This window comes from Arachis stenosperma, chromosome 2 (assembly GCF_014773155.1).
Source record: "Arachis stenosperma cultivar V10309 chromosome 2, arast.V10309.gnm1.PFL2, whole genome shotgun sequence".
Taxonomy (NCBI): Eukaryota; Viridiplantae; Streptophyta; class Magnoliopsida; order Fabales; family Fabaceae; genus Arachis; species Arachis stenosperma.
The window spans coordinates 25,597,899-25,613,271 of NC_080378.1; the positions used below are offsets into that span (position 1 = coordinate 25,597,899).

A 15,373-nucleotide genomic window follows, 5' to 3' on the forward strand; every position below is an offset into this window, starting at 1 on the left:
ATTTTCTAAAAAAACTTATTTAAATTATTTACCAATTGGGCTTGAAACATAAATCTAAAGTTACTATCGAGGGAGAAGAAGAGAACAGCCACCAGACACATGCACGATGCGTGTCCCATGGTACCCAAATCTAAGGCTCAGATTAAATTATGAGAGTTTGATTTCTTGTAATTCAAATCTAGTCATTCGATTGTTGAACGCGTGTCCCATGGAACCAAAAACATGAGGCTCCTATTTGTTGGGATGAAGCTGTCCTCCAGACTGGTTAACACACCAAGTTTCAATGGTTAAAATACTATTGTGCTGTCAATATCAAAATTAAAAAATACAAAAAGAAAATTTAAATGTTTGTTATGATACAATGTAAAATGTATCTAATGTTTAAAAAATATACATTACGACACCGTAAATATTTAGTCATATTTCAAGAATGAGACCTAAAAGGGTTAATCACTATGATGAGCAAAAAGTAGAGTTCATGGATATCAGTGCGTCGGATCGTTCAAGTAATATTACGGTGAGTGGATATCATTTTCACGAGAATTAACAGAATTGAGCACGCAAATATAAAATTATACTAATTAGATCAATAAAACTTAGAACTGTTGAGTGCTGAAATCTTGAAGACTTGTTGGAAGAGTAAAATCTTGAAGAAACTTGAAGACTAGGGTTTTAACTTGCTTGAGACAGTACATGTGATTGTTAGAGGAAAATATATATGATGGAGAAGTCAAGGGTTTTGGAGAGGCTTAAGTCTTCAGAAGAATTAAACTTAGTTTTCTCTGTTCAAAGCAAGCAAGGATCGTTCACGACGAATCTTAATTAACCAATTTTCAATTCCTTGACTCCTCAGTTTTTCCTTAGTTAATCAAAAGCCAATGTCTTGGTTAGTTGATTAACCGAAGTTAAGTACAAAAATTGATTCAATTCCACATAAGATTCAAGAATAGTCCTTAAGTCGGATTATATGTCATGTAACCAAGCTAGTTCTGTCCAATTGAATCTTATATGAAAACACAATTTTCGAAAATCGTCCTAATCTGAATTATATGTCATGTATTCAAGAGTAGGGTAAAAAAAGTCATTTGCTGTGTCGCACACTTTTAAAACGCTATGTCTAGTCAATTTAGAAAGAGTTTTCAAGTACAATTTGGATATATGCTTTGTCGAATCAGTAAGTGAATTCAAAACAGGATTAGCAACCATTCAACACTACTAATTCTTTAAGGATGAAGAATGAAATACTCAATCATAAACAGATCAATGCAAGCTTTAAAATAGAAAGAAACTTAGATTAATAATTCATAGAAACAAAAACAAAGCCCCTAACCCTTTGACAAAGAATTAGTGATTCATGAAGAATGCAAAAACACAAAGATGAAAAATCTGCGGAGAAAGCTCGATGCCTCCTTTGTGAATGTAATTCACTTGTTATACCTAGGTTTTTCTAATTTAAATTCAAATTGTAATTTTATCTTAATAAGAATAATTAAGATCATCTCTAATTAATTTAAATCTTAAATGTCAAAATAGAATTAAAAGAAATTCAGAACTAATTAATTACAAAATCTTCTTTAATCTTCAAAATTAAAATAAAATCTTTAAGGTTAGACTTGTGATGAGTCAACATCAGACAAGACAAATTTAGGCTAGTGTGGCACACCCATGACTCCTTGTGGCACACCTAAATTGGACAATACTCCCAGGGCTTGAAATTGGGTTAGGGTGTGGCACGCCCACTGCTCTCCCGTGGCACGCCCTTGCCTGATTCCATAGGGCATGGCATGCTCTTGTGCTCTTTTTCATGGGCATGACACTCCTCTCTTTCTTGTGTTAGAGCATGGCATGCATGGTGCCTGGCATGGCATATTGGGTGACTTCTCCTGAGGGCATGGCACGACTGGACTTGATGATGCTGGGGCGTGGCACACCCTCTTTCCTCTCCTCCAAGGCATGGCACTCCCTGTTCTATGCTTCTTTGTATGGCTTGATCCTTGTATTATTGGCTCGTGGTTCTTCATGCTAAACTTGCTCCTTGATTAACCTTTAATTTGCCACTTGATTTACCTGTCTTTTAATCATAATTCCTTAAAAATACTTAGCAAATATCTTAGTAGTACAAAACACTTAAAAGTGACAAGATTAGAAGATAAGACTGTAATTAAACCAAAGAAAACAATGAATGAAAGTAAGAAAAACAACTAATGATGTGAGCACATCACAATGCCAAACTTAAAACTTTGCTTGCCCTCAAGCAAAAGGAAAAGGAAAGAAAATAATTGAATGGAAGAGAATTGAATCTTCTTGAAGTTCATGTTCTTCTTGAGGGTGGGGTTTAGCAAACCATGTGATTATAAATAGATTCTCTTCTTTCTTAATGAATATTGAAGTCTTGAGAGTGAGGAATCCTTTAGAACTGAAGCTTGGATGATAATATGAGATTTCTTTCCTTTAGCTTTGATTGATTCTTGAATTCTTTATTTATAATAGAGAGAGCCTTTTGGTTGACAACTCTAAGTGTTCCGTCTCAAGACAACTCTTGAGAGTGGACTTTTGATCAATAATCTCGGGCTAGTTGATCCAAGTTACCGGGTGATAAAGCACTCCACATATCTAGTTACCCAAGCCTCTCCTTGACACGATCGCACCACAAGCATATAGCTAAAGACTTTAAATTCCCAGACATCGATGTCTAGAGTCTCTTTGGGCTTCTAAATATTTTGTCTCAAGGAAATTCTTAATTGTGGGCTTTGGATCGATAATTCCGGATCAGTTGGCCCATGTTACCGGGTGACGAAGCACCCCTCGGATCTAATTACTGGAGCCCTATCCTTGGACAATCAATACCACAAACACATAACTAGGCTCTTTAACCATTGATACTCAGAGATTTGCAACTTTGATTTTCTTTTGATCTTTTCATTTTTCTTTTTTTTCTTTGCTATTTAACCAGTGAACCGCCAAAACTGACCAGCTTTTTTCTAGAATTTTTGGTTCGGGTATATAAGCTCTAACGCGTCATTCTCACGCCACCCCCACCTATTTCTCTCATCTTTGAGAATCAGAAACCTTACCCTAACCTAAACCCAGCCTCCAGCCCACCATCATAATCTCCCATGGCCGAACTCTTCTTCTCCGGTAGATGGTGCTTTCGCTGCCGCGGGAATCATGGGTGCCATCGCGCTCTTCTCATCGCCAATCCCTTCTCATCTTTCCTCTTCTCGTCACTGTCGCACGAAGGAAGCGTTGACCCCGTGGCATCACTATTGCGAAGGTTGCCCGGTCGATCGTCATCTCTTCAAGCGTGCGCTCTCTCTCACACACTCTTTCTATGTCTAAGCTTCGAGCTTTCTCGCTCTCTGTTCGAGTTCACTTTCCTTGTTCCGTTGTCATCAGCCTGTCACCTCCCATTCCTCCCTCACCGTCACTTTCCTTCCTCTTTCGCTGCCGGTAAGCGCTGATGCTTTAATTAATATTGGTTGGTTTGTACATTTGTTAATAATACCGATTTTGGGTTTTGGGTTCTTTGATTTCTGATTCTGAGTCTACTATGTTCCCTTCCCTTTTTTATGTGTAGTGTGTTTTCCACTTTTCTCTCCCTAGCACAATAGCATGAAAACTAGAGTAAATGAATGGAACACAAGCACAATAATGCAAACACAAATGTGATGAGGGTGATGGCGAATAAGTGATCGTGTTGACAACCTTACACACACATGTGCAATATCCACATAGAAGTACAGAGCATATGTGTTAATATATAGAACCTCAAATGAAATGGTAGATTGTACAAGATATACACATACATCACTGTTATCAATAACATGTTGACAATTTGGACAAGTTCTAGTAGGATTGCTTTTCTATAAAACTTTCCCACTTGCTCCAGATGCACTCTTTATTTTGGTTGCAATTCTACTTTTTGTCAGTCAATAGTCATGTATATATGTTTAACAGGATTTTGTGAAAGTTGAAAACTTATTTGTTAACGATTTTTTGATAGTAGAACATTATGTGTTTGTCACTATGTGCGCTTTGATTATTTTTGAGTTATGAATTTTGATGTTTGAAATTGTTTATGAACTTCTAATATTAAATTATAGATAATTTATTATATGAAATTGTGAAATTTTGAATTTTATTAAGTTAGAAATTATTGAATTTATATATTTATATACATAGGTTTTCTAATTTTTTTTAATATTTAATTAAATCGGTTGAATCCCGGTTGAATTTTGGTCGAATCAGTGAACCATTAAACCAGTGACCTTACCGGTTTATTGATCGGTTTGGTTTTCGTAACTTTGAGAAAACCGCTGCTAGTGTTAGGGTTATAACTTTATTGGGTAAGAAACTCAAAATCATTAAAAGGCATATCTATATTTTTTAAATTTTTATTTTTTATTTAATTAATATGTGGTCGGGTCCACAAGTTGGTTCGGATTCCGAACTCCATAACCGTTACCCGAACTAATTACTAGAGAGAGGCATTGGTTTGATTCGGACCGGATCCGATTACCTGTTAGTTCTAGAACTAATTTAATTAGTTTGGTTTAGATTCGGATAGATAATAAGATACCCACTATCCGTACTCAACCCTACTATACATACAATATAGCTTAATATATTTAATTAGTTCTTCCAAAGATGTCCGATTAAAATAACTGAGGACAAAAAGGACACATACAAGGACAGTGTCTACTTTAGTACCGGGTATTACTATTTACTACTACCATAGATAAGCCAATAGTGGCTCATAAATCGGAATAAAGTTGCTTACAATGTTCAAATCAACGAGGTGTTTTGGCCTTTTGGGGGTTTGGGACAAGTATTAACTCCATTTCAGTAAAAAAGGATCATATCCAGCTATAAGCCCGTACTTGATTTGTTCTGAACTTGTTATTATAATTAGAGTTAAGTACGATTTTGGTTCTCAACGTAGAGATCGAAAATCGATTTTGTCTCTGACCTTTTTTTGCTACAAAATGGTCTCCAAAATTTCAGTTTATTTTAAAATTATCCTTTTTTACCAATTTTATTTTTTTTATTACTAAATTACCCTTCATTAAAAAATTATAAAATAAAAAAGAAAAAAAACAAAAGGGAAGGGGAAGGGGGAATCACGCAGAGGGTGGGGGCAGGGAAGAAGAAGGGGGAAGGAGAAGGGGGGAGGATATGCCAGCGAAACCACCGAAACCACCGTCCACCACCGCTACAGCTCCTCTCCGTCGTCGCACCAGTACAACTGCAGTTCACTGACGTCACCGCTGGCTTGGATTCGCATCACTGCAAGTAGAGAAAGAGAGAAAGAGAAGCGGAGAGGAAGAGAAGAGAAGCACGAAGGCGCTGATGAAGACCGCGTCCAGCCACGTCCTGCTGTCGTCCTCATCGCGAACCGCCGTCATCAGTCGCGCTCGAGCCCTGTCCCGTCGCCGCCATTGGAGTGAGGTCCCGTCGCTATCGAGCCCTGTTGTTGCTTCTGCTTTTCTGCTTATGCTTTCTGCCTTCTGCTTCTATTTCTGTTTTTATTTTTGCTTTTGTTGTTGCTTCATCATTGTTGATTCACCATTATTGATTCACCCTTCACAATTGTTGTTGTTAATTTATTATTGGTGATACTGCTTCTGATTATAGTAAATTAGTAATTGCTTCTGATTATAGTAATTGCATGATGATGATTTTTTTGTTTTCTGAGTTCTGAGTTCTGCATCTGGGTTCTTGTTTTTCTGGTTCTTGTTTTTCTTGGTTCTTGACGATGATGATAATGATTTTCTAGTGTTTCTTTTGATGATGATGTTTTTGGATTTTTCTTCTTCTGGGTTTTTGTTGTTGTTGATCTTCTGATTTCATTATCTTCTGGGTTCTTGGTTTTGTTGTTGTCCTTTTGCTAATTTCATTATCTAATTATTGTTATTGTTGTTGTTGTGCTTCTGGTTGATTGTTTTATTGGTGTTGCTTCTGCTTCTGCTCCAACGTCTGGTTTAGCTTCTGGTTCTGCGTTAGTTGATTTTGGGAAGAAGGGGGAATGACATTTTTGTCCGAAGGACGATTTTAAAACTAAGTTAAATCTTTGGAATTATTTTGTAGTGAAAAAAGGTCGAGGACGAAAAAAATTTTCAACCCTTATTTTAAGGACCAAAATCGTACTTAATCCTTATAATTATAAAGGTAATTTGTTGTTCTAAACTTTTGGCTATTGTTGATTTATTCTATTTGTTTAGTTCTGATGCTCTTAGCTCTGATACTCTTATAAAATTATTCCCGATAATTGAATCTTCAAATGTCAGGAACTTATAAGATATTATCAAATATATTTTTATTTCAGCGCAAATAGATATTTTTTAAAAATTATTTTTTATTCAGCTTTTAGAGTAAAAAAAAAATAAAAAATAAATAACTTTCATTTTATATTAATTGTAAAAGTAGGTATAAAAAATTTAAAATAATATATTATTAAATTTAAAGGTTGACCAAAAGTTAAAATTTAAATGAAAAATAACATTTTCGTTTTTCTATTTATTGTTGTTTTTTTTTTTTTTGGTCAGGTATTTTTTGTTGTTAAACTCGCCAATTAATTCGTAAACTTGGACAGATATTAGTTTTTGAATAAATTCAGATAGACTCCGATGGACTTGCTTAAACACGACCAAAATTGGCGTTGAGTTTGCATTGGACGCCGCCCGTCTGAGCTAAAAACGAGGTCGTTTTGGCCCCAAAAAAAAGAAAAACAAGAGAGATTAACGTTACCCACTTACCCTACACCAAAAAAAAAAAAAACGTTACCCACTTACCCTAATTGGCTCGGTCACACCTTTCTCTCACTCTCCCCGTTCTCTCACTCTCACTTACTCTCTCAGTGTTCTGACCTCTGCCGTCTGCCGTTCGTCGCCGTTCTCCGCCGGTCGCCTGCGTTCTCCTTCGTCTGCTCGGCTTCGCGCACAGACGCACGTCGCTCTCTACTCTCTGCTTTGCCTCTCCTTACTTTCGCATTCTCGCTCTCTGTTCTGCTTTGATGCACGTCGAATCTCTGCCGTCCGCCGCGCTGCCGTCGTTCGTTCGTCCATAGCCGCACACGTCCAGACGTCCCTGCACGACTGCGCCGTTTCCCTGCCTGCACAACTGCGCTGCTTCTCCGCTCCATTCAGGTATGGTTTTTAAAAACAATTTCATAGTTGTTACTTGAGTTTCTTGCTGACTTACTGCATTTTTAGTTGTTAGTTGTTACTGACTTAAATTTTTTAGTTGTTCTGTGATAGTCTGAACTCTGCTTGTCTGAATTCTGATAATTGTTAATTCATTTTTCATAATTGTAATTTGCAAGGGAAAAAAGGTTGAATTTATTTTAGTTCTGTTGGAGAATGATGTTGATTCATGTCACTGAAAGCTATTGCAGTTGCAATTTTAGCAAATTACAGTGTTACTGTATGTGTTCTAGAACTTGTTATAATTGTAGTACTATTTTAACTTATTATGTGTTTTGAGGTTGAAATTGTTAATTTTGAATGCCTATATTTGCGTAAATATATATTATATATTATATACATATTTTTTAAAAAAATCATAATAGGTAAACTTGTATGAGTCTATGAGTCGAGTCTACGTCAGTTCCACGAGTATATTTAGACTCGCGTGTTTGATAACCTTGCTTATATCAACCCTTGGAAAAAGAATATCAAAGCTTGTATACGGTGTACTGGTTCTTTCTATTTTTTTATTTTTTTTTATTTTATTATTTTCCTGAAGGAGAAAATTGATTTAGGTTGCTTGGTGAAGTTTCTGTTATGAATTTCTACTTCCTGATATGTTTCTAATTATCAATGTATTTGGACTTGAAATATCAGTAGTGGTTCTACAATCAATTTCGATTAGATCTATGTAGGGATTGGCTTCATATTGGCATACTTGGGGAACTTTTACCCCGTGAAGATTAAAGAATGCTCTGCTTGATAAAAGGCATACACTGAGTTTGAATTCGTAGTAAAATCTGTAAAGAATGATTAAAGGCCCGGTTTTCACCCGGTATAATTGTGGCTATAAAGTGTTTAGGTTTCATTGTATCTCGGACCAGGTTAGGGTCTAAAAAATAGGCCTGGTAGGCTGGTACATATTTAGGGCCGGGCCTGCCTGGGTTAGGACAAACCCGGTTTTACCCGGCCCATATACACCCTTGGCCTAATCTAGGTAAGTCCCATCTAATGTCTCTATCTTTGTAATATTTCCCTTCATGACTACTAGTCCAATAAATCTTTTTGCTACTGATATTTCCTCCACTCTATTTGTAAATCCCGTTAACCTTGTCAGCCTTAGTTGCTGCAGTTCCCTGTACTTAGTTGCTTACTTTAAGTATGAAAACTTTGTCCTTGAACCCCAATATGAATAACTCTTAGGATCAATCTGCATCCAAAATAGTGATGAACATATATCAGTTAATTAGTTAAGAGATACTGCAAAAAAGCAATAGTATGATACGATTCATTAATTAACTGATTAACCTACCGTAAAAGAAAGTTGCTCCAAGGCAGGGCATAATTTCAAGGAGGAGACTAAGGCATTGATGCTCTTCAGCTCTTTTCATCCTTATGGCTTCTTGGCCAACACTGCTCCTTTAATTCGTAGAGTATGAAGTTACCACTTGAAGGAGAAGTTGATGGCCATATAAGTGCCCACAATAAAACCATTTGGACTTAAAAAAGTTGGTTTTATTTGACTAACATCACCTTAATGCTGGATTACTGAGTATGGTTCAGTGGTTCAGAAATTGGGTTTTCTCAATTCCTGAAATTAAGGAATTGTTCTTTCATTTTAGTTGAATTGTTCTTGCAATTGTAGCCTTTTAAGTTTTAGCATGCATGATTAGTAACTTTCATTGATAAATCTGAAATTTTGCAGATCTACAGTAAGAAAAATTGGACAGCTGTAGACATATACTCACCATTGAGAAAAGATGTCAGGTGGGTTAACCTGGAGGCACCATGCCGTAATTCAAGCTTTGTTGTCACGAGGTCCACTCAGAGAATGATTTGCACTCAATGTTCAAGGAACTCACTAAGAAATGCAGACAAGGACACATACAAAGAAGGGTGTTTATGATGAAAATTCATGTGCAGTTTTTTATTAATTTCACATGAAGTTAGTACAGAACCTGTTCGACCAAATGCCCCAAAGGAGCCTCTGTCCATTGGCTCATCGCGTGTCAATGCAATGCAATCACGCACCACCACCTTTCTCATCCATAGTAAATCCAAACCCTTCTTCGTTCTCCCCTCTCTTCCATTCTCAACCACCATCCACAACCACACCATTCAACATGGACAACACCACCACACCACCACCACCTTCCACAACCGCAACCTTGCCGCCATCATCCACTCCCTCTGTGACGCCCACCGTTTCGATGAAGCCCACAACATCTTCTCCCTCTTCCTCTCCTCCGGCTTCCTCCCTGACCACCGCACCTCCAACGTTCTCCTCTCCCGCCTCCTCCCCTCTCGAACCCCGCACCGAACCTGGGCTTGTGCCCTTTCTTTGATCCAAGCTAACCACGGCTTTGTTCCCTCCATTGTCACCTATCACCGCTTAATGGATCACTTTTGCAGGTTCGGTCAACCCCAACAAGCTCACATACTGTTCTTCGACATGAAGGGTAGAGGGCATTGCCCCAATGTGGTTTCTTATACTACTCTCATTAATGGGTACTGCTTAATTGGTGGAATTGGTGATGCCCACAAGGTGTTTGATGAAATGCTTGATAGTGGTATTGCGGCAAATTCTTTGACTTATAGTGTTTTAGTCGGCGGGTTTCTTAGGATGAGGGATATAGAAGGAGCAAAGGGAATGATGTGCCAGTTATGGGAGAAGATGAGGGTTGAAAGGGAGGCTTCGATGAAGATGGCAGCCTTTGCGAATCTGGTTGATTCTCTGTGTAGGGGAGGGTTCTTCAATGAATTGTTTAGGATAGCCGAGGAGTTTGCATTAGGGGGCAGTTTGTGTGAGGAGGTTGCATATGGACAGATGATAGATTCACTCTGCAAGGTTGGGAGGTATCATGCGGCTGCTAGGATTGTGTATATAATGAGGAAGAGAGGATTAGTTCCGAGTGTAGCATGTTATAATTATATTATACATGGGCTTAGCAAGGATGGTGATTGTATGAGAGCTTATCAGTTATTAGAGGAAGCTGAATTCGGATTCTTGCTTTCTGAGCATACCTACAAGGTGTTGGTGGAAGCTCTTTGCCAAGTGCTGGATGTGGACAAGGCAAGGAAAGTTCTTGAACACATGCTAAGTAGGGAAGGCGTCGACAAGACTAGGATTTACAACATCTATTTAAGAGCTCTTTGTATTGTGAATAATCCAACAGAACTCTTGAATGTGCTTGTGCTCATGCTTCAAAGCCAGTGTCATGCAGATGTGATCACACTTAACACAGTTATCAATGGATTTTGCAAGGTGGGGAGGATTGATGAAGCTCTAACGGTATTACAGGACATGTTGAGTGGTAAATTTTCCGCTCCCATTGTGACCTTCACTACTATAATTTCTGGTTTATTGGACACTGCAAGAGTTGATGAAGCTGTTGAGTTGCTCCATAAAGTAATGCCTGAAAATCGTGTAAGACCGAGTGTTGCGACATATAATGCTTTTCTCCGAGGCCTATTCAAACTAAAGAGGCCAAATGATGCATTGAGGGCCTTCAATAATATGGCAAGTAATGGCATTACTGCAGATAGTACCACTTATACTGTTGTGGTAGATGGTCTATGTGAATCTAACCAAATAGATGAAGCGAAGAATTTTTGGCATAATGTTATATGGCCTTCAGGGATTCATGATAATTTTGTTTATGCAGCAATTCTAAAAGGGTTCTGTCGCACCAATAACTTTAATGAAGCTTGTCATTTTTTGTATGAACTGGTAGATTCTGGGGTGTCTCCAAATATATTTAGTTATAATATTGTGATCAATTGTGCTTGCAATCTAGGTTTGAAAAGGGAGGCTTACCAGATTGTTAGAGAGATGAAAAGGAATAAACTCACACCTGATTGTGTGACATGGAGGATTCTTGACAAGCTACATGGCAAAGTGAGGACGCACAATCATTTTGAAGATCGAAATTTGTCAGCACCCTATGACAGAGCTTCACTTGGTACTTGATGGATGGTGCTGCCATTTTTTAGACCTTGGTGGGATTGCTACCATCTTGAATTGATGTATGTTGCATGCTTCAATCCTACATTTGTGCCTTTGGACAAGTAATTAAGCATTATTTTTATATATTATAGACAGCAATATAGCAAGTACCATCTGAGTATCAGTCAAGTCTTTGTCATATAGTGATGGATAAAATAATTAAGAGTGAATAGAGATAATTGACTGGATGCTCTTTATTTCTAACTCTTAATTATTTTTTCTAGCATTTCATCTTTCATGAGGCTTTGATAATTGACTGGATGCTCTTTATTTCTAACTCTGTATGTTCTCCAGTTTTTCGGCTGCATAGCAAATGTTTTGCTGATAATCTGTTTCCCTGTCTCCTTACTTTTGCAGCCTTCCCCAATTGAATCTTGTGTAAAATATGGATGATGGACTGCTGAATCTTTATTGCTGTTTTTGGTATTTTATTTATTTAAATTTTTTCGTGGCTAGTCTGATAGGATGTCCTTAAAATTTGTAGTATTTTAGGCTGCAGATTGGAGTAGTGCTACTTCCCTTTATGAACAGGCTGGTAAAACAACATTATTTATTCATACCTTAAATTCTGATAATATAGATAGAGATGTATGAAAATTAAAGCATGTAACTCTTTAATTTTGGCAGCTAATCGATTTAGAGTTGCCAAGGATTATGAGAGATCAAAAGCAGCATATGAGAAAGCTTCCAAGGGACAAGAGATGCTTGCTTCGTATCCTTATTTATAACTGGTTGTTCTATAATCACTGTGAAAGGATTATGTGTTTCTGTGTCCTTGACAAGTAAACCAGCCCTTGGGATGCAGCTAAGCACATGGAATCAGCTGCTAATATGGCAAAGGAACTCAGAAACTGGAGAGAAGTTGTGAGCTTCTCTCGAAAGGGCGTCCTTGACAAGAGATGCTTGCTTCGTATCCTTATTTATAACTGGTTGTTCTATAATCACTGTGAAAGGATTATGTGTTTCTGTGTCCTTGACAAGTAAACCAGCCCTTGGGATGCAGCTAAGCACATGGAATCAGCTGCTAATATGGCAAAGGAACTCAGAAACTGGAGAGAAGTTGTGAGCTTCTCTCGAAAGGGCGTCGGAATTGTACATTGAGTGTGGGAGGCCACAACCTGCATCAGATGCTCTTGCAAAGGGAGCCCGGTATTGTTTGGTTTCTGTTTTCATTTTCAGTGTTCTATGCTTTAAGGATTTTGTTAAAGAACAAGTGAAAACAAACAAAATGAACTTTATGGCTTGGAGATGCTGAATTATGTAAATGATATGTAGCTTTCTTTATTTTCTCACTATGCAGTGCTTTGGAAGAAACCATGCCTGAAGAAGCTATTCAGCTATATACTGATGTCATTACAATTCTTGAGGAAGATGGAGGAGGACAAATGGCCTTTGATCTCTATCGTTCTGCTACTGCTGTTTATATAAAACTTGAGAAGTAAGTCTGTGTAGTAAAGTATGAAGTTCCATTCAAAATTTTCTAGCAATTTTCCTTGAATGCTGATTTTGCAACATTTTCCGGGGTATGTTTTCTGTAACACAAAGGTATTTGGACGCTGCGCCTCTCCAATTGAAGTTCAGCTTAGCAGCTTCCAAGTGTAATGCTACCAATAGCCAGTGCAAGGTTAGGATTGATTTAATTTTGCATTCTGCATTTGAACTGTAACTGTATATATATGTATGTTGCTGTGATGGAATTGCTTGTTATTTTTAGGGAGAAATTCCTCTAACAGAGATGCTCATAAATGCAGGCATATCTCAGTGCAATTATTATCTACCTTTATACTAATGACTACAAGCAAGCAGAGATGTGTTATAATGACTGCTCTCAGTGAGTTTCTGCCTCCTCTCTTGTTAGTTTCCTTTACTATAAAAGATTGAATGTCACTTTAATCAATTATTAATATCTATGGATAATATGGTTGTGTGGTGTGTCTAGGATTGATGCTTTTTGCAAAAGTGACCAGAATCGCTGTGCTAGCAATCTCCTTGCTGCATACTCAGATGGAGACATTGAAGAAATCAAACGTATCGCCCAATCGAGCAGCATTTCAAATCTTGACCACTCGGTAACCTAAGTTTGTATATATTACATTTCCTGTGTATGATCATATTCAGATTTCATACAAGGTGGTTTTGGAAGAAGTTCTAATAACTGTTCAGTCAGAAAATTCATACATCAGAGAATCAATTTTTTAGAGTGTAATACCGATATCGACTTCTAAAAGATTTTTAATCCTCAACAAATTTTAATTACCAAATCAGGCTTTAACCTTTTATTTTATTAGACGTCAAATTTTGGTAAAAGGTTAGACAAATCGATCCCTATTATTATGTAACAAAGACACAACAGTTGCTAAAAATTTTTAAAATCCTCGTATTAGTTCTTCTATATTAATGAACAGTTTGATGTTAAGACCGATTAAAATATTTGAAGAACAAAATATTTGGCTACAAATTTTCTTAGAAATTAATTCGGGATATTACTTATTTTTCACTATATATTTTGTTACCCTGTCCCTAATTACATTGATTTCTAATGTAAGCATACTGAGTGGTAAGAAGTAAGAGCTTGTGGCACAATTCTTGTGATGTGAACTAGCCTTTGTATGAAACTTAGTATGTGAGTTTTGAATTCTACAGATGATTAGGCTAGCAAGGAAACTGCCAACAGGAGATGTGAGTGCATTGAAGGGTAACACTGCCAGACAGGAAGACCAGCCTCTAGATGAAAATGACCTCACTTAACAATTCTCCGGGCCACATTTCTTTTATTAATTTTTCGTTTCTGACGTACCATAAGAATATTTTGATCTTAAGAACAATGAAACTTAAAAAGAGGATTGGTGCACCAAGTGTACCAAGTGTTCAATCTTATTCAATGTAAAGGTGACAAAAATTGTGAATGCTATGCTTTATAAACATGTCTTGGTATACTAGGCCCTGTAGGAGAACAATACTGAAATATGAACTTAAAAGAGAGTAGCCAAGGACTTGAAAAGAAGATTTTTAAATATTATTCCTGAATTGTTTCACTTAAAGAGTGATTACATACAGAATATAAAGATTATTTACAACCTAATTAAGGAAAGAAAATAACAGGTAATAAAAGCTATAAAGATTATTTACAACCTAATTAAGGAAAAAAAAACAGGTAATAAAAGCTATTCAAAACAAATCTGCACCAAATCTATCCTAATATAAACAAATATGTACTAATTATAGAATAATTACAACACAAGGGTTGAAAATGAAACACATTATTTGAGGAGCAAAGTTCTCCATGTATTGTTTCTATTGATCAATCATCATTTATATATCAGCAGCATTTCTTTTTCTATTTATATAGAGGAAATTTAGAGATAAATGGAGATCAGTAAAGATGAAATCAATAAAGCCTAATTGACACCAAAAGCTAGCTTAAAAAGAAAAATATAAATATAAAAAAGAAAAGTATAAATGGGACAAAGGCACTAGCAACTACAATGGGTGTTTAATAGCATTAGCCACCTCTAACTAACAAGTTCACTCTATTACTAGGAACAAAAGAAAATTTTATATCTTGGCCTTACCCAGAATTTTCTTCAGTTTAGTTATGAATGGACCTAACTACTGAATAAATTGAAAAATGACTAGAGAGATCTTATTCTTCTTTTATCTACAACCTTTCTGGATCTCTTCGATCAACGCTACGAATGCCGCTCTCCATTGAGTAACTTGTGAATCAGAGCTAAATAACTTGAGCATTGCACTCAACTCGGCAGGACTGGCCTTTTTTAGGAATCCTTGTAGCAATGACTTCATCTCTTCAAATGAACGAAAATGTCCTTCTATGTTATCTTCTTGCTCCTGCTTTATCAAATTGAAGCCGAAAAGTTTGGTCTTGACATCACCCAGAGAGTTGCTTGAACCATTTGAGCACTTAGAGGCATCATTTCCACTGCCTGAAGATTCAGAGGAAAGTTCTTTGTGATGCCAGTACTCTACACATTGATGACTGGGATCTTGAGCTTCAATGGCCTGAAATTGTTTGCCGGAATTGATTAAAACTTCAGAAGTTAGATCATAACTTCCTCAGTGGCTGAAAAGATCTTCAATATTTGAGATAGCGTTACCTGAATAATGGATGGCTTAAGGAATCCGAACATTTTATGACCACTAATGCTTTGCAAAACCTCCAAGG

General features: G+C 36.9%; 1 protein-coding gene and 2 pseudogenes across 1 annotated transcript; 2 read left to right on the forward strand and 1 right to left on the reverse strand.

Moving 5' to 3' along the window:
- LOC130962728 (pentatricopeptide repeat-containing protein At3g18020-like) overlaps positions 1-15,373 on the reverse strand; it is a 28,355-nt pseudogene that overhangs the window by 1,930 nt on the left and 11,052 nt on the right.
- LOC130960508 (pentatricopeptide repeat-containing protein At3g18020-like) lies at positions 6,798-11,687 on the forward strand. The gene is made up of 4 exons (XM_057885920.1): positions 6,798-7,145; positions 8,890-10,704; positions 10,982-11,210; positions 11,675-11,687. Exons 2-3 carry the CDS (start codon positions 9,100-9,102, stop codon positions 10,985-10,987), a joined length of 1,611 nt encoding a protein of 536 aa, XP_057741903.1. The 5' UTR covers positions 6,798-7,145; positions 8,890-9,099; the 3' UTR covers positions 10,988-11,210; positions 11,675-11,687.
- LOC130962725 (gamma-soluble NSF attachment protein-like) lies at positions 11,129-14,114 on the forward strand (annotated as a pseudogene).

Bases quoted from the DNA above. Each gene is read 5' to 3' on its own strand.
- LOC130960508 (XM_057885920.1), top strand. From the start codon at position 9,100: ATGTGCAGTTTTTTATTAATTTCACATGAAGTTAGTACAGAACCTGTT.